The sequence below is a fragment of the Epargyreus clarus genome, unplaced genomic scaffold (assembly GCF_041222505.1).
Source record: "Epargyreus clarus isolate Ecla_fem2 unplaced genomic scaffold, WU_Ecla_fem_2.2 ptg000031l, whole genome shotgun sequence".
In the NCBI taxonomy this organism is placed as follows: Eukaryota; Metazoa; Arthropoda; class Insecta; order Lepidoptera; family Hesperiidae; genus Epargyreus; species Epargyreus clarus.
This window is the reverse complement of record NW_027332236.1, coordinates 8,771,616-8,798,525: the sequence shown is the minus strand read 5'-3', so window position 1 is coordinate 8,798,525 and position 26,910 is coordinate 8,771,616. Positions and strand designations below refer to the sequence as shown.

Below are 26,910 nucleotides of genomic sequence, written 5' to 3'. Positions count from 1 at the left end.
AATATAGAAATGAATCGCGTCGCCATAGCAAATTGTATGACTACACCTGCTCGCAACAATTTCAGAGCGGACTAGCAATCTGACGCGGGCTATATTAACACATTGTTGCGCATGTGTCTCTCAGAGCGAGAGGGGCTTAGGCCATAGTCCACTGTGCTAGCCAAGTGCGATTTGCGTTACAACCAACACATCCTTTATAAAGTTATATTTAATACCTCTTATATAAATTGACCACGACTGAATTATAGCAGACATAGAACCCTAACTAAGTGTTGCGTGCAAACCCCTTTTCAAATAGCTTGTTATTTTTAATGACTTAATAAACGCGTTCATAATAAAATGACGCCATATTGTTTCATGCCAAACTACAAATGTACAAGAACGTTGATATATGCCGTTCCACTATCCTTTTTATTTCATAAGTTTTTTTTTACAATTTCTGACATATTCCCTGCGCAAAAATCTCTACATGATGGCAGCATTTAAGTGGAACTCAAATAGTCGTCATATCTTATAAGTGGAACGCATCTCTCTGTCAAATGTGACAGCTGTCATCATGACAAGCAACTTGAAAAGGCTTCTAACAATAAACCGCGAAATGCACTTACAAAGGCTATATGCGAAAGTTATAGAAGAAAGCTTCAATTATTATAATTAATATTTTCATACAATTTATACAATTATCATTAACATAGCCCGATGCGTCGGTGGGCGTAAATCGATATATCAAACCGTGTACAGATTAAAAAAATGTCCGTCCGTGTATAACATACAAAATCCATATATAATAAAATGTAAATGCAGGTTCGTGCGTCTCTGTTTAAATAAAAAACAGCAAAATTTGAGTCACAGTTCGTTGTTACGTCACAAAAAAGTCACCACTCATTTTTCAAACTCAATATAATCTGGAGGCAAGGCAGTGCCTCCGCCAAGTCGAGCTAGATATTTCTCAAAAGAAATCACTTCAACTCACTTTCTAAACAAACACTAACGATTGAAATTAGTATAAAAACTATTCCACTGTACCCGGTACTAATTACACAATGATTTTTAAAACTCACTCTAGGTTACTTCACTTCATTTTATTTGTATTTCAGAGCTATTCTCGATAGATGGCGCTGTTTAGCTTGTGATATTTTCGTCTAAAAACTCGACGTAGGTGAAAGGAAAATGGCCGACTTTCCCATTGAGCTCGCCTTCCCATTGGCCGTTTATGTTCATCTTTGTTACCTGTAAAAAGGAAAGTTATTAAACACCTTTAATATTATACATACAATGTCTTTTCTCCTTGTCAAACATAATCGCCTGAATTTTAAGACCTTAACCTTATTCTAGGCAAATAAAGAATTATGATTATTTATTAATTTATATAACAAATAATAATAGTAGTAAACTGTTAAGATTTTGATGTAAAGAAGAAACTTATCAAAAAAACTTATCAGGCTTGTATTTTCTTACACGAAAAGATTCTGCATAGAAGTTTCGAAACTCAGATGTGTTCGTACTTCTGAGATCTCAAAGTTAGTAATTAATATTATATGGCATTTTGGGAGATTATCCGATCCAAAAATTCTCAATTCATGTTACATAAAAAGTGAATATACGGGGAAAAGCTCAAACTTCAATGCATAATAGAAAAAGGACAAACATATAGGGCAAAAAATAACTTTATTATTAGACGTATGTACCTTGACTATATCACCTTCTTCCAGCTTGAGGGCGGTCCGGTCATACGCATTGGGCACCCGGGTTTGTCTGACTCTCGCTAACGCCGGTAGGGTACGCTGAAACGCATACAAATTCATATCGCTATTAATTTTATAAGAAATGGATATTCATATTTATTTATCCGTATTTGAGTATTGAGGTGGTAGAACCTCTTGTGGTTTGATTCTGGCAGTAACACCACTACACCTATTTCTACCTTATAAAATCGGTGTTAAGTACTGCTGTCTTTTGTTGTGGTAAGAAAGATATACTTATCCAAGGCGATCTGCCTTACTCTTCAAGGGTAGCAAGTTAGCATTGCACATGTGGACGACCCTAAGGTCAGCTAAGATTAGAGACCTTAGGAGGTCTCAGATGTCTAAGGGATGCAGAAGTCACTCTCCATCAGTTAGGTCACTTCTATATTATTTTTATTTCAAAAATCAAAAGCCATCCGTAGGAAACTTGTTTGCTCATGTAACATAAGATGTTACTTAGCAACACAACTGTTGTTGACAGTGTTGTTAAGATAATGTCACTTACTTGCATATTAGTGCGTTGTTGTTGATGTTTGTTGTTCGGAGGGCTGGGGGGGTCGCCCAGCTGGCTGAGGGCCTCCGACGGGGGGTACGGCATGCCTTGTGGGTCCAGAAGCTGGAAATATAATAACATTGATATATAATTTGATATATTCCTAGAGTTCTTTTTTTATAGCGCTATGCTTGTGGTTCTCAATCTTTTTATTATTAAGGTTTAAATATAATTGATTATTATATTTCTAATATTAGATGTGTGATATTATATCTTATAATTAAAATTTACAGCTTCAAGCAACATAATTCACAAAGAAGCCTTATTTCGCATTCAATATTGAATATTAAACACTGGCAGAAAATGCTATATAATGCTATATATCATTTTCTGCCAGTATATACCATATTTCCGCCTTTGTGCTTTTACATTTCTGTAATGTTCATAAAGAATAAATAATTCATCATCATCATCATCATCATCAATCCATTACTGTCCCACTGCTGGACACGGGTTTCCTCTCATAATGAAAAGTATTAGGCCATAGTCCACCGCACCGGCCAAATGCGTATAGATAGACTTCACATACCTTTACGATTTTTTTTTTATATTTGCAGGTATGCCATGTATGTCATATATGTGAAATAAATAAATAAAAAATAAATACCTACATTTTTATTGTAATGTACATTGTACATATAATATTTAAGAACTAAATCATTTGTGGTAGCGACAATACTTATAAGGCCTACTACGTTACGGGAGGTATAAATGTACCAACAATAGTGTAAAGGTGACTAAACAAGAACAATGTGTGAAAATCATTGTGTTTTTACCCAACATTACGCATTACCAAAGTTTTCAACCACTACAATCATACTTAACCTTCCTATTATAGTATCCTTTAACGTACATTATTGATAAACAATCTATTCAAACCTACCAAAGATCGAAAATTGACAATTTTTAGTATAAAGAAATTGTCTAATGCCGATCTTTGGTACGCGAAACATTGGAAAGATTGATTATTAATTACGGGCGTTATTCACGAGCTGACGAGATTCACGAGCACTAAATTAGAATACTCTACCAAAATAAAGAAGATTTACATTTGAACTTGAATACATCTAAAGTAACGAATGACGATGAATAAAGTTCTTGATATATAATGATATATCAAGAACTTTATTCACGTTACTTTGACTATGTTTAATAAAACATATTGGTCGTCAAGCGTTATTTTAATTAATATTTTAACTACTTGAAACTAGGAATTACTGAATAAGAACAAAACTCTACAGCTAAAAATATATCCTATATTAATCCCATAATTTAGATCAGACGAAGCCAACGACATCTCATACGTTAAAATCCGGCAAGCTGATTGCGCTGTATAGCGTACCAAAGACTGAGGTACATACATAGGTTTGAAAAAATTACCCTCCGCAGTTGGGTAAAAAGTCTTTAAACATCATATCTGTCAAGCGTTACCAATAAACTATTATTAAAAAAATACTAAACTAGAACATAAAAACATAGCTAAAATAGTACATTCAAATAACTCTAAAACCTATGAAGTTTTGTATGAAGTGGCGGAAAGAATCTGGTGGAAACACCTACAAATTTTGGATATATTTTGGATATATTTATAGGAAAAAAATTGAAAACTACGGAGTTTTATATCAAAACGTAGATAGCCTTTGAAGGTGGTAGAACCCTTTGTGGTTCGACTCCGGCGGCACCACCGCAACACCTATTACTGCCTCATAACAGCAGTGTTAGGCGCTGCTGTGTTCCGGTTTGAAGGGTGTGGTAAGGAAGACATACTTTTTCGAAGCGTTACAGCTTAGTCCTCAGGGGTAGCGGCGCATCTGTGGCCGACCTCAGGTAGGAATATCTAATCCTATCTGGGGTTGATTACAGATGTCCATGAGCGGCAGTAGCCACTTACCATCGGGTGGACTGTATGCTCGTCTGCTACTCCTATATTAAAAAAAAGCCTTATGAAAAATACTGTAACTTGTACCGTGTAAAAAATTTACACATCTATATGAAAACAAAATTTAAAGACCTCATAAAATAACAACTCACCCTTTGCACGTAAGGCACGGGTATGGAGCCGGTGTTCCCGGCGCTGTTCCTCGCCGTCCACCACTGCTCCTCGTCGCGGTTGATCACCATCAGCCGCTCGCCGCGACGGAACGGCAGGTCGTCTGCGTCCTGGGGGAAGAGAGTCACTGTTAGGAACAAACCTGACCGGTTGGGTGCATCCTGGGAATATGGTATTGTTAAGAATAGACGTGACAAGTTGGGTGCATCCTGGGAATATGGTATTGTTAAGAATAGACGTGACAAGTTGGGTGCATCCTGGGAATATGGTATTGTTAAGAATAGACGTGACAAGTTGGGTGCATCCTGGGAATATGGTATTGTTAAGAATAGACGTGACAAGTTGGGTGCGTCCTGGGAATATGGTATTGTTAAGAATAGACGTGACGGGTTGGGTGCATCCTGGGAATTGGGGAATATGGCTAATATGTCGTATTTGTTTTTAATAACATACTTTTTATATTTATAGCCACTGCCCCTGCGTGTCTGCCATTTGGATTACTTGAAGTTTAAACCATAATCCACAAGTGGATCGAGAAGAAATATCAGTTTTACTTTTTCATTACTACTGTTCCGTGATATGCCAAACACATAAAGCGAAATAACACCGATTTATCGGTAAGATTTAGATCGTCATTACCGTCCATTTAATGTCTAACAGCACACTACTCCATCCGATGTTGAAGTCAACACAACCCCCACAGATGAACATTGAAAATATGAAGTGAAGTATAAAAAACCTTGTGCAAGGGGCAAAATTTTCCCAAGAATTTGAAATATTTGATAAATGGCTCAATTTTTCATCGGTATAAGTCAAAGCGTCATAAAAACTAGTCCAGTCTAAACAATTTAAATATAGACTAGATTATTTAGGTTTTGCATTAGGATGAGTATCTCAGATTTCGGACAGTGTTCCGGAATTTCCGGGTTTATACAAAATATTTTTTGAATCATCGTTATTCACTCGTCAATCTTCAATCAATCATTGGCACTTTTAACTTATATTTTTAACTATATAAACAGGCCTCAGCTTAGATATTTTACATGGAAAACCTAACATAGATGTCTCTCGGGTGAGCACGAATTTACTCTCAGAATGAAGCAAAACAAAAAAAAACACTAAACTTAAATTTAAATGCCTCGTGTCTGAGTTGTATGTAAGTTTCGTTTTAATAAAAAATACCTTGCCTTTAAAACAAGCTATAATTAAATTGCGATATGCACTATATGATTTATAAGTGTGTGAGGTTAGGTTAGGTTAAGTTGGTCGGACCGTCAGAGTGAATTACCCAAGTTCAATACCACCATATCTACATATACAGCATGACTTGACTGAATTATTTGTAACAAAATACTGAAACATTAAATGATTGTACAAGGAAGTAAATAAAGATGTTAGGTAATAATTATGTCAAGCGGAGATTTTGAAGGTTTTCCTTTGCAAAATTTGAACCTTGAGGCGACGGTATTCGATGACGCATAATCCTGTATTTTTTAATGAATTCTTTCCATTCCGGTGAAAATAGATTAAGTTTTAAAAAAATTATGCAACTTTCAGGCTCTTTAAAAAGGCGCAAAAAGAGCTCTTCGTCAAAGCCAGCGATGCATTAGAAGACACTGGTTTTTCCAAATGTCGATAGACGATGGTGACTGCTTTCCATCAGGCAGCCTGTCTGCTTTATCGCTGGGTTTACGTATAAAAACGACACGGAATAGGCTACCCTCGGCGTATGTTTGCCGAAGGTGGCAGACTCGGTAACGAGCCATTAGCAAAGTATAACTGGTTGAACGAATGCATTGACAACGCCATTGTCAATTACTTATATATTTAGTTAATTGACTGCTTGTTCTAAAGAAGCAGATTAGATACAAAGACTGCTGTTATGAAACAAATGAGTGTGACTTTTGTATAAAAAAATAAAAAAGGCAATGCCGCACGTATACACTTGAATTCTGTGAAGTCATCTGTCATCGTGTTCATCGACCCGCGTGGCGGAGCGGTTACCATACCGGTCTGACGCGCAGAGGGTCCCGGGTTCGATCCCCGCCAGACAGAAATGTAAATGATGAATTTAGATTTCTGTTTCCGGGTCTGGGTGTTTGTGTATTTGTCTCTGTGTGTGTCCATGGTATCCATGATACAGGGAGTCCTAGTGTGGGGCTGTGAGTGTAGAAAGCGTTTGCTTTTTGTCATACCTTGTAAAAGCTGCATAAAAATCGTGCTACGTTAATTTCCCCCGGACTCATAACAAATATCTATCAGGCGATTTCTGCCTCACCTAGAATCGAACCAAGAACCTCTGCTTATCAAACTACAGGTTTCACTATGTTTCGGGTCATCTACTATTACCCCATTAATACACAAAACTCACTGTTTTTTCGACGGCTATACGGAACTCTAAAAGCGAGCCTGCATGAGCCAAAAGCATGTTCAAATCGGGCCAGCAAACTAGATTTCTAGGTCTGTTTATAGTAACGCTGACATACCGTACTGGCGAATATCTGCTTTATTTATAATTTGCAAAGCGTAGTATGGAAACAGATATGAAATAATGATCAACTTAGACGCCCACACAATATGAGGAAATCTATTTATAGTGATGCTGACTATACTATGGAGATCATTTCGAAAATATATCCGGTTTCGTAACAAGGATATAAATAAATGATAAAAGGGAATTATTTGTATGATGATATTTCGAAAGAACTGCCAATTCCTAAGTTATATTTTCTATTATCTTAAAATAACATTAAAGATTTATTACAAAAAAAAAACCCGACTGGTTAAAAATATAGCCGTTTTGAATATGAAATAATGCAACATATATAAGCTCACCTTACATGTGAAAATCCCTTTGGGCGTGCAAACAAAGAGGGGAAACTGACGCTTCCATCGAAGTCAAATTTCGCAATGACGACCTCCAACACCTGGTGTGGCTGCTGCGGTGGTGGGGCTGCAGTGTGAGCGCTCGCTTGTGGTAGGGGCGCACCAGCGGCGTGGTGTCCACGTAGTGGTGCCGGTAGAACGACAGCAGTACTGTACTACTATAGCAGGAAGAGTAAGAGAGAAACTCACGCTTCGACCTCTAGTACTTGGTGCGGCTGTTGCGGTGGTGGGGCGGCGGTGTGAGCGCTCGCTTGCGGCAGGGGGCGCACCAGCGGCGTCGTATCTAGGTAGTGGTGCCGGTAGAACCACAACAGTACTGAATAACAATAGCGAGAAGAGTAAGAGAAGAAACTCACGCTTCCATCGAAGTCAAACTTCGCGATGACGACCTCCAACACCTGGTGCGGCTGTTGCGGTGGTGGGGCTGCAGTGTGAGCGCTCGCTTGTGGTAGGGGGCGCACCAGCGGCGTGGTGTCCAGGTAGTGGTGTCGGTAGAACGACAGCAACGCCGGCATGTCCGCGAACAGCTGGTTCCCGATGCGGAAACGGGTCGTGCCGTCCGGTGACACGACCCGGTTTATTATGTAGTGGGAGACGCGGTCGTCTTCCCTGCAGACAATCGAATACACACAGTCAGTATAAGCGCGATCGCCACATAAAATTTGGGGGGAGGGGTCACAGGGGACATTTAGTTAAATTAGACCACTTTTTCTAACTTTCAAAGTTTAGTATTTATTGTATAGTCCAGCATATCCTCTCCGCTACCCTCGCAGCAGAGGGAAATCCATTCAGGGTTTTGTAATCTATTACAAGTATGATTATCTTCTTGTTATTTAGCGACCAATGTAATTTTAGTACCACTGCATTCGAACTACGAAATATCCTAAAATCACAATGCACACAAACCTGACACACAACACGTAGTCCCCATGTATCGTCCTGGAGTCCCTGACGAGAAAGATGCCGCTCTCCGTCTCGTTCAGCAGCAGCCTCGTCGCTTCAGCCCGCGACAGCACGCCGAAATACCAGCTGGAAGAAAAACAATGTATCTTTACTACCAGATTCTTTATAACATGGAAGTTGCAACTTTATATGCTCTTTTTGATAATTAAGAGTTATCATTAGGAGTTACTGTAGGCATTTTATATAAAATCAGAATCATTCATATTAAATTAAATAATTTTAAGTAAATAATTTTTCGTCCATTTGCAACTGAAACTACTACCCGATATCGATGGGAGAGATGATGAATGTTTTCTATAAAACTAACTATTGCATACCATTTTTATATGAAAACTAAGAATGGTATGCAATAGATTCCAATCAAAACCTCAAACGACCATGTAAACAATGTCTTTGGCAATGGGACATCTTTTAGCTAGTGATGGGATGCTGCTTGGAGAGGGAGTACACTACTCTAATTTCAACCCGGAGCTATACAAAATGTTTAGAAACTTACCCATGACGCCATCTTTCATCAAGTTGGGGAAAGTAGGAAAACAAAATTAAATTTGTTGGCATTGAAACTCTATCTGCCCATATTTACTAACCCGTTTTACACAACCAGTGCACAGGGAAATCTAAATATATAAAATACATAATACGTAAAATATGTATAACACAAAAAGACAAATCGAAGTATATAAAACTTTCAAGTCAATAGTTGTAAAGTTTTAAATTACAATAATTATTTGTTTTATTACAATTCAATTTTTTTATATTTGATTCGAAATAATAAAATTGACTACATTCGTTTTTGTCCGCGTAAAATATTTAATTGTTCAAGTTCGATGAGTAATTTCAATTAATTACAGTATTAATTGTAATTTATTTTCCTTAACGATACCAAACTAAACGTTTCACGAAGTGTGGCTGGCTTCATAGTAAATAGTAAATGAATCATACATAATATCACCGAACTGTTTGAATCATTTAAAAAGGTGGTCGAACTTTGCGTTCAACTGTGACCAGTGCTCAACTTTCTATCACAAAATAAAAACGTTTTTATCTTTTAACAGCAGTGTTAAGTGCTTTAAGCTGTGGTAGCGTAGTAGTTGATACTCGACCTCTCTATCGATGGGTGCGAGGATCGAATCTCAGGCACCTCTGCTATTCCAGAGTTATGAGCGTATTAAAAATATTTATCACTTATTATAATGGTTAAAGGCAACATCATGAGTAAACTTACAACCCAAAACGTTTTTCAAAATAAGTTCTCAAAAGGTGTGTGAATTCAGACTTGACCATCATGGTGGACTATGAGTTAAACCTCTTTCATACCGAGAGCAGACCTGTCCCCAGCAGTTCGGAAATAATGGGTTGACGACAAGATGTTAAGCGCTAGTGTGTTCCGATTTAAAAGAGATGGTATGGCATACATGTGGCGATCTTAACCCCTACTTTATTGCGTTACTTAATCCCTATATTAGTCGTAAGAAACGCGACTTCCATATAAATAAATTCAATTAAATTTAGTTTGTAGATAGTTACAGATATATTGCCATATTTTAACCTTTTAAGTTAATATGTAAGGTATTAAGTTAAGATTAAAACTACTTCGCAACAATCCGCTACAAATATGTATGATGGTATATATGTATGTAATATGTATATATGTATGTATGATGGTATATATACAACTATACATACTGCAGTATGTACATACTGCATGTTTTAAAATATATCATCAAAAAATAAAAAATAAAAAAAATATATACCATCATACATATTTGTACCTGACTGTTGCGAAGTAGTTTTAATCTTAACTTAATAGCATGGATTTCCGCAAAGTAACCCCTGATACAATTAACTATCTAATATGTAAGGTGCTTATTTATTTATACGTTTTTATATAGATAACTTAATCTTTTCGTATAAGACTTTTACCTAAAGTTTATATATTTGCCAGAGTAAAATAATTTTATTTTGACCTCCAAAATATCTTAAAATTCTCTTTATTTATGAAAAATCCGTGCGCAGGAGTGTCAAACAAAGCCGCTCGGGAGTTCTCGCTAACTAATAAACCCACATAAACTGGTAACATACAAATAACCGTGTTTATTAACGAGACAGTTAACCTGTCGAATCTGGGGCGGTCGTTAAAATCAAATATCTGTATTAATATTGTGAAACCGAAAGCGACTTTCTGTTTAGAATGCCACATTATTTTGATAAATGAGATTATGTATGTGACATCTTAAATTTGATCATGAATTTTAAACAAGGTAGTAAGTGTTTCGACAGGTTTGGAGGCATTAGCGCTATACTAATTTCTGCCTAATGAGGACAGTGTTAAAATGCTGTTGTGTATTGGTATGGAGTGTGGTAAGGGAGACATATTTATACAGGGTGTTCCAACCAATACAACCTGCATAGACAAAGTAATGGCATAGTTGCAGCATATAAAATATCTGAATAACCAGGTTAAATTATTGTGTATAAATAGATTTTATGGTGTCTTCAACAATTTAAATTAGGTTGAAAGTAATTGCTTTAGATATATTGCTTTCTACTATTAGTATAATTTGCATTCAGGTTTCATTCTAAACTTTCATATAAGAATTTGGATTGATTAAAAAACATAAAAGAAGTCAGCTCAAGGTGGATATATGTTCCTTTTGTAAAAAATGTCTCTGATGATTCTAGTGAGTTATAGTACAAATTGCTTGTCACCTGCATACATATGCAAGCATCGTTGGTTTTCAAGGAGAGCACTTTTTGCACCCTCTTTTGAAAAGGCCCATGTCATCGCGTAATATTGTAAGAAGTTCACTCCACATCTTGTACATTCATCGTAATAATAATGAACTGAAACATGGAGGACCCAATAACACATGGCTTCAACAAATTGCTATGTTTATAACAGGTACCACAAACAAATGGATCCTGTGATCTTGTTTAAGAGTAACTTTATTTATTAAATATTTTTATTAGGTGGAATATCAAACCATCATAATCACCTGATGGCTATTGACAGTCACCTGATGAATTATCAACATATACTAAATTTTCTTATTTCATACAGCTGCATATTACATTTTTTCCCTACAGACTTGACCGCAACCTTTGAAAGTTGTATATAATTAAATAACAGGAAGGAACAAACTGATGTACTCACAGATAAGAAATCAGGACTGATTCCAATAAAAGCCATATTTTACTTGGATTTGGAATAATTTCACATAAACCTAAAAAATCATTAACATTGCCTGGTATCTTATTATATAGATGTGCTGCTCCAAAAGTAACTGTCTTTTTTCCATAGTTTGTTCTTGCTTTTGGAAGAACAACATAGAATCATTTGTTTTATACAAATGAAAATAATGAATTAAAAATAAAAGTTTATCCATTGAATCTATTAATTCCTTTTTGATTTAGCTGAAGGTGAGAGAGAGTTAGTTTCAGGTTTTAATATTGAATATAACCCCCTCGGTTTGCATAATATGGATAGATGGTAGGATCAATATGGTTTCACTGCCATACATATTTTCAGTGAAACAGTTCTGTGTTTCCAGGGGTTTTTTTGTAATATTGGAGTAACAAATTTACATGCAGTCTACCTGATGGTAAGTGGCTACTACATCCCATGGACATCACTCAACCCCTAATAAGATTAGACTGGTTATAAGGTTGGCAACAGATGTGTCACCACTGAGGAATAAGTTTGAAAGCCCCAGATAACTACAGACTTTTCCGAGGCGTTCCAGCTTAGTCCTCAGGGGTAGCGGCGCACCTGTGGCCGACCTCTGGTAGGAATATCTTATCCTATCTGGGTTGATTACAGATGTCCATGGGCGGCAGTAGCCACTTACCATCAGGTGCACTGCATGCTCATCTGCTACTCCGATATTATAAAACAAAAAACTATGTTTCTTATGTGAATTCCACCACACCTTTCAATCTAGAATATAGCAGCGATTATCAGCTGTTAGTAGACATAGAAATAGTGGTGGATTTTTGTCAGGGTCGCACCACAGATAATTCTACCACCGTCAAATGTAAATGTCAGCTAACTTACATTATCATCAACCCATTACTTTTCACTGCTGGGCACGGGTCTCCCCTCAGAATGAGAAGGATTAGGCCATAGTCCACTGCATTGGCCAAGTGCGAATTGGTAGACTTGACATAACTTTGAAAACTGTTTAAGATTTCTCCAGTATGCAGGTTTCCTCACAATATTTTCCTTCACCATTTAGCAAGTGATAATTAATTTCTAATACGCACATAACTTCGAAAAATCAGAGGCGCTTGCCTGGGATTTGTACCTCAGACCCCTCGAGTGAGAGGCCGAGTTTCTTAACCACTAGGTTATCACTGTTTTTTTTAACTTACATATGAGGCAATAATCTTAACATCATTCCACTACAAAATTCCTATATTGTAGTAACTACTATATAAAATATGTATATTATATTATTTTCCTATGTATATCAATAGAATTATAATACCACAGAACAAGGAAAATGTTAATAGTTTTACTATTTCTAAATCAGTAGATTTTATTTAAAAAAAAATGTTAAAATTCAAAATCTTTATTTTTGAAGGTAGTACAATCCTTTTGTGGTTTGAAAAAGGTTCCATCACAATATCTTTACCTATAGTTCATCTATCTCACGAAGTTCGCCTGAGCATAGAGCGTGACGGGTTTATAATAATAATAATAAATAATTAATATACATTAGTTTATAGGGATATTGTCTAATAAATTACTTGTTTTGTTTTTGTTTCAGGGTCTAAGTATGATAGCTAGCGTTTATCAACAAAGCTTAGCTAGTTTAATTTACGAAGACATCTATGAAACCCGAGTGGACTTTGTGAGATAGAAGAACTATACTTCAGAACAACAGTTATTAACTGCTGTGTTATTATTTAAAGGGTGTGATAAGATACACTTATTTGAAGCATTACAACATAATTTTTTGAGGTAGCAACACATCTGTGGTTGAGCTAAGGTAGAGCTCTGATCCTATTTGGGATTTTTTATATAATATAGGAGTAGCAGACGAACATCCTATCTACCTGATGGCTACTGTTGCCCATGGACGTCTGTAACCAACCCTAGCTGAGGTCGCCCACAGATTCACCGTTACCCCTGAGGACTAAGATAGAATGCCTCGGTAAAGTATATCACCCTTATCACATCCTTCAAACCAGGACATAGCGCTCAAGACTGTTGTGGAAATAGGTGTGGCGGTGGTAACATGTTGTAGTTAACCTAAGGAAGAGATCTGATCCTATTTGGGGTTCATTATACATGACCACAGGCAGTTGCCACTTACTAGATAATGTGTTTGTTTTCTACTTCCATGTTATATAAACAACTTTGCTATATCTTTTGTATTACTATATAAACATTTTAAACATCACATAGTTTTTAAAATAGTCAAGAGCTCAGACATATCTATGGCTCAAATATAGGTATGTAGATTTTAGTCATATAAGACAAGATAATCCACACTGAGCCAGTCGGGAGAACTCTACCATTATACCTTAAGTCTTACCTGTCTAATATTACCTAAATGTAAATTATATATAGAAAACTGTATTCTCTATATAATATACTTTTGGAGCAAATTGGCTGTGACAGGTGGACGAATAAACACGCAAGTGTTAATATTAAGTATTCTGTTTTATGATTTTTGTGGAACCCAAAAATACCAGAATCTATAACAAATCTCATAAGAATGAAAGTTTAAGCAGGCCATCACACAAATACTGTGCAAAATTGGATTAAGAAGCAAGCATATTGAACAATATAATTTTATGCTCAAGGTATTTTCAACACTTTTGGTACTGAATAAAACTTTTTTGAAAGATTGTGTACTTTATTTTGCCACTTCACCTTGAGAAGTGATGATAGGATATTGGCGCTCAAAAATAATTCTATAATCTTTGAACAAAATATTTTGTTTTTGGTTTTTGTAACTCAATAGTAATAACTTACTGATACAGTATCATGCTGAGTACCATAAAATGCCCCATAGACCTATGAATCAAATTACTAGAGAAATCCCCAAGACTGAGTTATGTGTTAAATGGGGCTTTGACTAAGGTCTATATGAGTCAGAGTTGGGTACAAGCCAATTCATTAACCTATAAACATTGAGCATTAAATTACACATTGATCCAATTCTATTTCACATTCTTTTATTAAAGGAACAGCATATTATGAGCTATTATGATGGATTTTGTTTTATTTTGTATTGTTAAATGTTAAGGAAAATCAGTGGTCAAAGGGATCTCTGCAGGATGTGAATTTTGTGTATCTGTACTTGGTCAGCACGGTAGACTAAGTCTAAACACTTATCTCTGTGAGATTCGTGCCCAGCAGTGGGCTAGCAATGAGTGGGTGAAAGAAAATCAGTATTACCTGGATTTGTCGTTCGAGTCGAAGGAGCCCCCAATCGCAGGGTTCGCCATACCGGAGTAGGGTTCACACACACACAATTAAAACTTTATCGCTGCCCACATAGCGGCCGGAAGTGAATTCTAGGCCCTTACTCGAACGCGAATAACGGTCGCAAAATGATTCAACCACACCGGCACTATCTAACGATGTTACAGCTCTTCCCCAACAAAACCCGAACACTCTCCAGCATCCACAATCCTAAATAAATGCAATTTGTTGACATCTATCTTCTGCTAGAATCATCAATTGTCACCACGCAATATTCACATCGAAACACATGTTTCCGCATTCGTAGCGCCCCGTTACAGCGACGGTGTTCGCAGGCGCACCTTCCTTACTAACTTTGGGATGCGATAAATAAAATAAATCTATAATTAGACTGAATTATAAATAATGTTCCACGGAGTCACACACGCGAAGTTTGACGATAGGGCGTAGACAAAAGTGGGTTTTTTATTTTGACGCATAATTTTCCTGATACTTCGATGTCTGTGGTGTCTATGGTCGAATAATCGGATACTTGAATAAAATAATGATATGAAATAAAAGTTTCTTATAATGAACAATGAAAATACTTAAAATTTTGTATCATTAATACTTTTAATCTGGTATTTAAATAATTACACATTAGTGTTTAATATTCGCAAATAAAATTTCTGTACGATAAACCTCTAATAAAGAAATGAATAATATAATTTTAATTTTATTTTCATTTAAAAATGGTTCAAAAGTATTATAATTTTAAACGGTATTTTAGTTTAGCCAATGGTTTCATTTTATAATATTTTAAAAAGAGTTATTCAATATACCACTAATTTATAATTTCACAAATATTCTGATATAGTTTTATGAAATTGAATATTTTCCACTGACTACACTGATTTCATTACACATCATCTTCGAAATTTTAGTCTATGGTATGTGTCCATTGTTTTTCTACAATGTTATTTTTCTGACTGCTGCTGGTGGACGAAAAATTTGTCTCGCTGCGTCGAGTGTGAGTTTTAACTAGTGTTCGTGTTCGATACAGTGATTTATTGGAAATAGATCACGAGGATGTCGTCACCGAGCGCTGGGAAACGTCGCATGGACACAGACGTCATAAAACTGTATCCTTTGTTACCTCGCCACAGAGCACTTACTGCGTTTAGGACTACCATGTAAATAAGTAGGTAGCTGGAGGGCCATCAGCTGATTGTCACGACCCTTTGTAAAATCGATACAGCCCGTTTGTGTATTAACATTAGCTCGGAATGCACCGTAGGGAGCCCCTAGGGACAATTGGGAGTATTAATAAAATTAGTGATGGTAGGTTGCTAATCTAACTTCGAGCGTTATTCTTTGTGTAGGTCCGTGGGCCCAATATCTATATATAACACGTAGATAAACGTTCTAGCGAGCGGTGGCTTCCGTGTCTTTAGATTGTAATATTTCGTAACCATAATGTAGGCCATGGTCTCAGTTGCGTATTTTTTAACGCGCTGTAGTTTAACGCGTCGGATTATGCGCTATTCAGGCGCAAAGTATATTAATTGGGAGTGTTAGAACATTTAGATGGTCATTGTTTTTTTTCTAGGCTGCATGTACATATTCCTTTGTCATTCATTCCATTTATGAATTGTACACAGGGTCATTACAATGCTTCGATAATATTAATAGATACATTGTAATCAGGGGCCTAGTTAAAGACAATAAGAACTATTTTCGCTTGTGAATTAATGTATACAAATAATTGGAAATGTTACTTTGTCATAGATTATAAAGAAAAAGGTTAATGTTTTTAAAAATATTCACATGAAGAGTGAAGTTCAGGGCTCTTTTGGTATTATGCCAAGTATTTTACTATCTTTACAAGACATAAATAGAATAGTGTATAATATTTGCCATACAAACAACTACTTATATATGCATAAGTTATAATTATGAAAGTCATTCTTAACTTCTTTATGTTAAATCCCTTTGAAACATTTCTTTTATATAATTTAACATGTATAGAATTTATCATTCATTTATGTCTTGGTAATATTTCGTCTATATAACTATGACTGAAACAAAATCATATCAACCTTATAAAGGACATGATCTCGCTCCTGTTCTATTTTGTTCTTCTGTCTGTTTCTCATTGTTTGTCATATTCATTGTCTTTCTCCTCATTATTCTTTGTCATCAATCCGTGTTATCTGTGATATCTTTTATGTTTCATTGGTTTATATTTTGAAGGTGGTGAACCCTTTGTGGTTCACAACACTGCCACACCTATTTCTACCTAATAACAGCAGTGTTAGGCCCTGCTGTGTTCCGGTTTGAAGGGTGTGGTAAGGGAGACGGATAGGTAGTGGCACGTCTGTAGCCGACCTCAGGTAGGAATATCTAATCCTATCTGGGGTTGATTACAGATGTCCATGGGCGGCAGTAGCCACTTACCATCAGATGGACTGCATGCTCGTCTGCTACTCCTATATTATAAAAAAAATGTATCATTAAGCAGACTTAGGGATAAGTCGTAAGTAGTGGAAGGGCGTGGATGCCTGCTGACTTACATATGAGGCGATGATCATAGTCCTTAAAGGGCTTGCATGTTCATGGGAGGTAATGACCATTTTCGTTCATATAAAGTGCACACTTGTTGGCTATTTCAATCTTATTAAAAACATTGCAGTTCCAAAAAATCCAATGATCTATTTTCTTAATCAGAAATAAAAAATATAACCATTATTTTTAATTAATTAACCCCCTCATTGTTGCCTGCTCATTATGATTAATTGTAAGTATGTTGCGTTCAAGTTTGGTAATACTTGTGTTAGAACGAGTTAGTTACTACGAGTTAGAAATAATAAGTAAATTGGAAGTAAGAGATATATAAGATTTTAGTCATATGTATTCATTCATTATATTTTTTTATAAGATTGAAATAGCACACTAGATTCCAATTCACTTGATGGAAAATCAGTCAAGAGTTCAATACATTGGTAAACAACTCTATAAGGACTGGAGGTGTAACTGAAGTCAATCACAAATATGTTGCCATTTCTTAAGACCAAGGTGGCTTCTCATGTCAGCAAGGATTGGAGAATAATATTGTAGCATAAACTTTTTTTTAAAAATGAACTTATTGAATTCCCGGCTTAAGAAATAGTTTTATTGTAATTCTAATAACGCCATCCATTTTTCATTACCATAGCTCATAACTCCTTTCAGTATTTTTCGCTATTCTTACCTTATACTTTCGAATCCACGCACAAACACGATATTCTTATCGTAAGGAAACCGCACTATATCATTTATTACCGACCGGTTTCAGCGGTTTTGTTGGTCACCCGCAACCGAGCAAAACCGCTGGGCCAACAAAACCGCTGGATCGCGTGCACTTTCCTAGCAACATAATCAGTGAATCACAATAACTCTGAAGGTATGACCTCAGGGTATGACTTATAGTTTTCCGGTTTGTTTTTTGTATATTATTCGGCCTATGTTACGAAGTTCAATTTATTATTCCGTTCTGAATTTTGATTAGAGTAATCGATCTCGGTTTTCTTTTATAATCCCGTAAACTATAGCTATAAATTAAACATAAAATACAAAAAAAAAACGAAAATTGGAACACAACTGGGATTCCGATTCCGAACGTCGGGTTTTTTCCGTTCGGACTACGAACGATAGTGTGCGACAGTTAGAACATTTTATACGAAAAAAATAGCATTCAGGTTCCCGAATCCGGAAACCTAACACATAAAACGAATGTATGCGACAAGCTTTAAGCTTCAGTCAGTAGTGGGACGTCATACCCTCCGGGTCTCTCATATGCTAAGGCAATGTTAACATAAGGGCGGTGGGCATGGAATTTCGGGTCTCGAGGATACCCTCTTTGCCCGGGCAGATTCTCAGGTGGTAAATACCCCCCGGATTCCTGATATTTATTCATAATAATATAATGTTATTTAAAACATAATAGAATAATGAACAAATATTAAAAATATCTATCATCCCCCTGTTGAGGGGGTGATTCGGTACTTATTGCGTCGTCATACCGAGCGGACGATCGGCCTCCTGATGGTCGGAGGTCGCCAGTACAGGGAGTTCCCGCGGGAGCGGGCGCCCCCCAGGTGGTCGATCGTGTGCTTTAAGCTTGTTGAGGTTCGCTTCTTCTGTCAGACATCTAAATTATAAACGTATATTTCTGGCTTGGTTTGTGTGTTTGTCATTGTGCTTGGCACGGAAGTCACAGCATTCAAAATTAGCTTTTCCAACAGTTTTCATACTGTTATTATTTTTTTTCCATCCAAAAAATATTTACTTGAGTCTAATTGTGTTATATTTAAAACTAAAACGTTAAAACTGTTATCCTTAATTTGCTAAAGTTGCCCAACTAGCCGGATCATTTACAATTCGCCAATGCCACAGAGCTTACCGCGTCTATTTTAATAAATAACAACTGACTCACTAAGTACTTCCTTCATACGAACAACTTCTAGTCTTTATATATAAACATTTAGCTTCCGTATGTTAGTAGATTTGTCGAAGAATTGTCTTGAAAAAAATGTTGCAGAATAAAATTTTTTATATACTTTTTATTCAAAAGTTCCTACGGGAGTATCAGGATGGGAAAGCATGTCCGGGTTTAGATTAGCGCCCATTTACATTTACAGGCATAGAGCGTGTCAGAAGAGTTCCATTGCAGGCAAAAAGTATTCGCTATGCAATGTGTATTGACGTTTTTATCCTTAACCTAACTAATATTATAAATGCGGTTGTGAATTTGTTTGTTTGCTACACTTTCACGCCTTGACTTCATAACCGATTTGCATGAAATTTTATACTCGTCTTCTCACGGGTTTAGAAATTAGGAATTTAAATCCCGGAATACTCGCGTTATTTCACTTTATAAGAAATCGCGATTTTGCGGGAAAACTAGTGATTTTTTTTCCTAATTCCTTGAAATGGGACTCCCTGTGAAACTATCCGCATTAAATGGTGTTTGAATCATGTCGATCGGTCACGCCATCGCTAAATATCTTCTTTAGGAAGTCGGTTACAAATATTGTCTATTTGTGATATTGTCTGCTGCGGCCCGTGCCTGACACTTAAACTGTAGCCATAAACACGACTTAATTCGTTGATAACACACAAGACCGTAGATAGTGTTTGTTCATGATTTGAATACATAAACGTACAGTCATCCGTCCGTCTGTACGATAATTGTAACAATGACAATAGAATTAGGCTGGTATTTCGAAACAACTGAGTCCTTGTAGCCGAGTGACGTTAAATTGTTGTGGTTGGTTTGTCATATGAGCATATCTTATATTAATCTATCTTCTTCTATATATATAAAAATGAATGTTTGTCTATCTTCTTCTATATAAATATAAATGAATGTTTGTCTCTTTGTCCTTTAAAGAATCGTAAACTAAGGATTTTGCCTAAGCGCTCATGTTTTTTGCTTAAAGCACGTGTTAAGGAAATCATATTTTTAAACGGAGTCGTTCCAACTTAGTCTTCAAGGGTACGCGTTTGTGGTCAACCTCAGGTGGGATTCTTTCCGGGGTTGATTACAGATGTCCTTGGGCGGCAGTAGCCACATACTTTCAAGAGCACTGTATTCTAGTCTGGTATTTGAATATTATAATAAAATTAAAACCCGACTATTTAAAAATAATGCTCTAAAAAGTATTTACACATTCTTTTTTCTTTTAGTGGCATCAGCCACTAAGGGTCTTTATAATTATCCAGTTTATATTAGGGTATCCAATTTATATTATGATTATTTTATTTATTTATGACATTCGTTTGAAAGTAAATAATAATTGTTGTTATACGATAAATAAAATTGTGACACTTTGAAATATGTACCTATGTGAAAACATATTGCTACGTGCCTTTTATACAAATTTAGTTTCGCAATAAATTTTAGTTATGGTTAGGCAAGATTTGTATGCTTAATATTTCCAAATGTTGCAACCAAGTGTATGCTCGTTTTGTACTTCTATTTCAAAAACTATGTAATATTATCGTATAAAGGGGCATAGTGGAGAAAAAAGAAATTCTTCAAACAGAAAGGACATTTTTCTTTATATTTTCTTTTGCGGACATTACAGACTATTTATTAGTCGTGTGTAGTTAGCGAACGAACGAGTTCGGAAGAACGCTCCCGCAGATGAACTACGCGAACTAGATCCCCGATTTCCCGCTCCATAGTTCGTGAACTCCTAACTGAACTAGTGAAAAAATGCGGTATTCGAACTAATGTCAACACATTTTATGAATATTTTATATGAAACAATAGGTTTATCCTGTTTTAGCGCTCAAACATTTTAATTCGTGCATTCCTTAATCTCACATGATCACAGTGCGTAACATGATCTACAAAATTCAAATCTACAAATCTTTCGCTCTTTTAGTTCATCTGATCTTCAGTTCCCAACTGTTCCGTAAGCAGCTGGGAGCAGACGAAATAAAAGAGCGAACTAGTTCGTTTAGGAGCCGCGAACTAGATTGAGAATCCGAGTCGCGAACTATTACGCCCAAGACTAATAGTAGTCTTCTATTCCGGACCCCTCTTAGTATAGGATCAGAAAAAAATTCAGTGAGTAGCCGAAGTTTTACGCAACTAACACCCTCTTTCAACAAAGCCATATTAACATTGGGGCAGTACTGGTAGCGATTCCTTTTAAGTCCCACTGCTGGACGCGGATTAAGGGGTGACTGGACAGTACTAGCTACGGGACTGCTAAAAATGTTGATTTTCATACGAAATAGTGGAACTTTTCGATGATATCTAGTTTCCCACACTGTCAACCGGATTCTAATCTTATCTGCACTCGTCTGCTATCACGAATTTGCTTTAAGCGTGTTTACTATAAATTACTTATACCTACCGATTGCCTAGAAAACTATGATAACATAAAACTAGTATGGTAACATAAAACTATGTATATTGATTTTGTTATTGGTTTGTATTTTTTACCACGCTTTTATTAGCTTGACATGTATGTATGTAACGGAATCTTTGAACTCGATTTTTAGCCTCTTTGAACGGTCCGATAAATTTAAAATTTTGAAAAATTATCGAGAACCGATAACAATACACAATTTAAATAATTTTATCCCAGTCTCCTCAGGATCGTCAGGATTAACGAGTTTCCTTGTGCGATTTTACGTGGTTTTTAGTTTTTAACTATAATTATTTCAATGTGTATTTCCTTGACTTGAAGTACCCAGCATTGAAAGTAAGCATGAGGTGACGATACTCGGGGGGCTTAACGAGTTCTGCGTTAAATTCTTTGGACCTGCGGGCAGTAAGTACATTCTATATTATGTTCAGTGTTTACTTTAGACACCTTTGAGAACTATTTCAGAAGAATTTGTAGGTTTCCTCATAACAAGTTTTGATTATTGTTTAATACGCACATACATTTGAAAAATCAGTGATTTAAACCAGAATACAGCAGCTTCTAACATCACCCACAGTTGTTAAAAAGAACTATGTGACAGTGGTGTCTCCGAAGTGAAACTACGAACTACTACGAAGGGTTCCAACCACGAAATATAAATGAGGCTGTTAGAACCAGTGTAGCCTAACTACAAAAAATGATTTACAATATGGAGAAAAGTAAACATGTATAGTCCGCTTTGAAGTTGTTGCGAGGAGGTGTAGTCATACAATTTACTACGGCGAAGTGATTCATTTCTATATTCAGAGCGGACTAGCAGTTTAACGCGAACTACACAACATTTTTAAATTACGAAAATATGGATAGGTAAAAAATCATTAAAATGCAGTCATTCTGGTTCTAGCAGCCTCAAATGTTACATTTAATTCCAGCACCATACGAGGGTGGCGTGTGGCGCGTCCGTGTGCACCTGCCAGACCACTATCCCTTTAAGTCGCCGTCGATCGGGTTCATGAACAAAGTCTACCACCCCAACATCGATGAGGTTTCCGGAACTGTCTGCTTGGATGTCATCAACCAGGCGTGGACCGCGCTCTACGGTAAGATATTTGCCAACGTGTCCTTAACCCACTTGAAGCCTTGTTACTCTGTATATCATCATCAACTCATTACTGTCCTACTGCTGAGAACGAGTCTTCTCTCAGAATAAGAGGGATTAGGCCATAGTCCACCGCGCTGGCCAAGTGCGTATTGGTAGACTTCACAATTTACTTACCTTTGAATGTTTTCCTTCATTATAGCAAGTGATAATTTATTTGTAATACGCACATAAATATGAAAAATCACAGGTGTGTGCATGGGATTTGAACGTCGCACCCCTTGATTGAGAGGCCGCGTTTCAACCACTAGGTTATCACTCATGTCATGCCAATCACGATTGACGATGTACCCAAAGCTCTAGGGGTAGCAGCAGTCAGTCTACTGCCCAGTTTACTAACTAATCCTAGTCACTGGTCGATAGATAGTCGAAAACTAAATACCTTTGCCTCTAGCGGCTTAAGGGGAAGGTGGGGCGGAAGGGGCGGTCCGCCCCGAGCCTCGGACGACCTTAGTCTGCCACTGACCCTTGCCAATGACTATCGACTTTGTTCAAAATTTTGGAGGTGGCTCTACTCACCATTCAGCCAAGGCCTTTCCAGTTTGTGTCGAAAATGTTGTTCAGCAGTTTAGCAGATTGGTCAGACCAGTGTACTGGCCAATACTCTAGCCATATCATTATAAATACATTGACTAAAAATGTTCACAAGGGGTTTGGTGGTGTGTGTCCCTATCTCCCTGAGTTAGGGGTAACTGCCCCGTAATAAAAGACGTAGACTGTGTTTGAGTTGGTATTATATTAACCGAAAATTACATAAGAGTAGCGTGCGGTCGCTTTGAACGTTTAAGGGGACTCGCTGGTCGCTCGCGGATAAATGAGCTCCCGCCTCCGTCGTCTTGGTGAGGGGGGCGGAGGAAGGTGCGCCCCGCACCGCTTCCCCGCACCGCTTCCCCGCACCGCTTCCGCGCACCCGATCGCGTGCGCAGGGCTGTGGCGCGTTCAGGGTTACATGCTTTATGAACCAAATTCTGTGACAGACAAGTCTGCTAATCAGTTGGCAGACCTTTCCAATGGCAATGTGGATCCATCATCAAGAATATTCGAGAAGGAATCTAACATCAACTTTAATTCCAGATCTGTCGAACATATTCGAATCGTTCCTGCCACAGCTGCTCACGTATCCGAATCCTATCGACCCGCTGAACGGAGACGCCGCCGCCATGTATCTCCACAAGCCTGAAGAGTACAAGAAGAAGGTGTCAGGTTGGTAAACTCCGATGTTTTCTAGGTGGTGCTGGTTTGGTCGCATACCGTTGTACACACCAGACGGTGTGGCGAGCGACAAGCTCACCTGGGCGTAGCCCGACGGGGCTATGCGCTAAGAGGACTCCGGTTGCGTTCCTTTGGAGATCCCGGAGTCCTCTACGCAGCGCCGAGGACGGCCACCGGGGGGGTTTTAGTGCGGTAAAAGTCCCACATAACCCGGCGTCACTCCCATAACGTCGGGTACCTTTTGAAGGTTTCCCCCTCGTAAACAAAAAAAAAGGTGGTGCTGGTTGGTTTTTTAAGTAAGCGACAGTTATTGGTAAGCCGTATTGAAGAAGTAAACGACTAATTAGTCCACCTTATGATAAATAGTTACTGCCACACATGTACATCCGTAACCAACTCTAACTCGCTATTTAGCATTAAGTCCGCCTTTTGCACCACACTGTTTTTAACATGGGCAATAAAGAGTAAATAAATAAATAAACAACTCTATAACTCAACTCTAACAAGGGTCCTCACGGAAGCTGATCATAGATCACCATCACTACCACTTCTGAGTACTAAGATCCTTGAAAAGAAATTAGCTAGCATCACAACCCTTTCCGCCAAAAAGTAAGAACCTGAAAAAAATGTGGCAGTGATATATTATCTCCTCGATCGATCAACACCAAGTCTACTTCTTTCCTAAATCTTCTAAACATATCATCATCTTCCTCAATCAATTTTATTATCCGACTGCTGGGCAGGGGTACGATCTTCTTGAATCAGAAACACTTCGATCAGTCCACCAGAAGTTCAAAAGTCCACGAATACTTTTTGTATATTCGATATCCTTGTCCCGTCGTCAACCCGTTATGGTACCACAGCTGGCCTGTTTTTCGAATGAATGAGTATAAGGCCATAGTCCACCGCGCTTGCCAAGTGCGAATTAGTAGACTTCGCATACCTTTCCTCTCGATTTCCTGTACACTTATAGCAAGTTTCTTTTAATATAGGAGTAGCAGACGAGCATGCAGTCCACTTGATAGTAAATGGCTACTGCTGCTCATGGACATCTGTAATCAAACCCCAAATAAGATTCGTTTCCAACCTTAGGTCTTCCACAGATGCACCGCTACCCCTGAAGACTAAGCTGGATTGCCTTAAAGAGTATGTCTCGCTCACCAACCACAACACAGCAGCGATTAACACTAATGTTATTAGGCAGAGATATGTGTCGCGGTCGAACCGAGTCGAGTTTTACTTCACTATTACAGCAAATGATAATTAATTTTCTCAAACGCACATAACTTTGAAAAAAAAAATACGTGCTTGGGCAACTAACCTCGAATCCTCATCTCTTCTATCATATTACCCCACAAACTTTCAGATTACGTGCGTAGATTCGCAACCGAGGAGGCGTTACTAGAGAAGGACGCGATCACCGGCATGGGGGCGGCGTCCTCGGGCTCCAAGCCGTCCAACGGAGCGCCCAGCGACACGGAGAGCTCGCTCAGCGAGTTCAGCGACGACGAGGCCCAGGATATGGAGTTATAACGCACGTCGCACACGCCGCTCGCTCACTGCCCTACGATGTTACGTTGGAACTCTCTGTGTGATTGTAGTGTGTAGCCGCCCTTGTAGTGTTGTGTGATTTCGATGGATCAGCAAATTAAAAGGTTGGTATTTTTTTTTTGTTTCGATTTTTTGTCTGTATTGTACATTGGTGTGTGCTCCGGTTTTGGGTAATTTTTTGAGCTGTGTTTTTTTTTCTGTTCATATTTCTCCTTAAGTTTAGAAATAATATGGGTTGCGTCACTTACAAGGAGCTTGATTTTAATTCAGAAATACTTATCACTTGATTTAACAGTGAGGGAAAACATCACAAGGAAATGTAAGCCTAAGTTTTTAATTTTTTGTAAGGTATAAAAGGTACAGAGAAGACTTCATTCATATTCTGCGATACCCAGAAGTGGGACTTTAATGATACGATTTAATGCAAAAGAGATTTAGAATAATTATCTATTCCTTGTTTATTTTCTGTCTGATCGTCATTCCGGTCAATCGCATCTGGGATATTCCTAATTAGAAAGTTTATTAAATTCTCCGAATTTCATTAATGTATTTTTGAATTTTCTGTGCATGATTGATTTAAAAATCGATGAAAATTAGGACATTAGCAGCTCAAAATTGAGTTTTTAATAACCGGAGCACCTTCACTAAATATTGTATCAAAATCTATATTGCTATAACTATAACTAAAATAAACAAGAATTCTTTAAAACTTTAAACTATAACTAAAATAAACAAGAACCTTTCATACTAAACGTATTGGATGTGTGTGTGAAGGTTTTTTTCACAACTGAATTGTGACGTCATAGATGTATGAAAAATGCGGTTGTAAAATTATTTATTGTTTGATTGATGTACTTACAGACATTTTTAGATTATGTTAAATTCGTTTTTTTTTTAATGTAGCGTTGAATTGACGTCTCTTAATAAAACTATTATTCAAACTCAAAAAGGGTTCCAACAGACTAACTACTTAACGAATATTTTGTAAATATTTTCGTTAATTTTTTTTATATGGATGGATAAACTACAAGGTTATTGCACTATTTGTCCAAACATAAATAACTATTCAATTTTCCATCTTACGTACATATTAAAATATCTTTACTTCAGTTATACTCATTAATATTGTTATTTAAAGGGACGTCATTCGATGAAAATCAATGTTTTATCATTATAAAATGTAGTATTTTGAAATTGTAGATGTTCATAGAATACCTATCGTTTCCTTGTGGCTATTACATTACACAGTGTGGTTCCAACGTTATATTATTGTATCTATAAGCCAGGTTACTGTGTAATCAAGAGTTTTAAAATTATCGTATTTGCTGCCACGTGTTGTATATTTTACGGACCACATTTTGCCAATTTTAGTATATAAACTATTCTGATATTATAGATATCACGGAAATATAAATAAAATTACAAAAAAAAAATAAACGGTATAACAACGTAA

The 26,910-nt window shown here is 37.0% G+C and overlaps 2 protein-coding genes across 2 annotated transcripts; one reads left to right on the top strand and one right to left on the bottom strand.

Moving 5' to 3' along the window:
- Positions 1-271: 271 nt before the first annotated feature.
- On the bottom strand, positions 272-15,109 carry Crk (Crk proto-oncogene, adaptor protein). Its single transcript, XM_073089834.1, has 7 exons — positions 14,607-15,109; positions 8,141-8,263; positions 7,591-7,843; positions 4,330-4,458; positions 2,251-2,361; positions 1,689-1,784; positions 272-1,230 (listed from the first exon to the last, which is right to left on the bottom strand). The coding sequence occupies exons 1-7, from the start codon at positions 14,654-14,656 to the stop codon at positions 1,123-1,125; spliced, it is 870 nt and encodes a 289-aa protein (XP_072945935.1). The 5' UTR covers positions 14,657-15,109; the 3' UTR covers positions 272-1,122.
- A 439-nt stretch (positions 15,110-15,548) lies between these two features.
- UbcE2H (ubiquitin conjugating enzyme E2H) lies at positions 15,549-26,155 on the top strand. The gene is made up of 5 exons (XM_073089896.1): positions 15,549-15,754; positions 21,864-21,940; positions 22,468-22,635; positions 23,769-23,897; positions 25,273-26,155. The coding sequence occupies exons 1-5, from the start codon at positions 15,702-15,704 to the stop codon at positions 25,437-25,439; spliced, it is 594 nt and encodes a 197-aa protein (XP_072945997.1). The 5' UTR covers positions 15,549-15,701; the 3' UTR covers positions 25,440-26,155.
- The last annotated feature ends 755 nt before the right edge of the window (positions 26,156-26,910 follow it).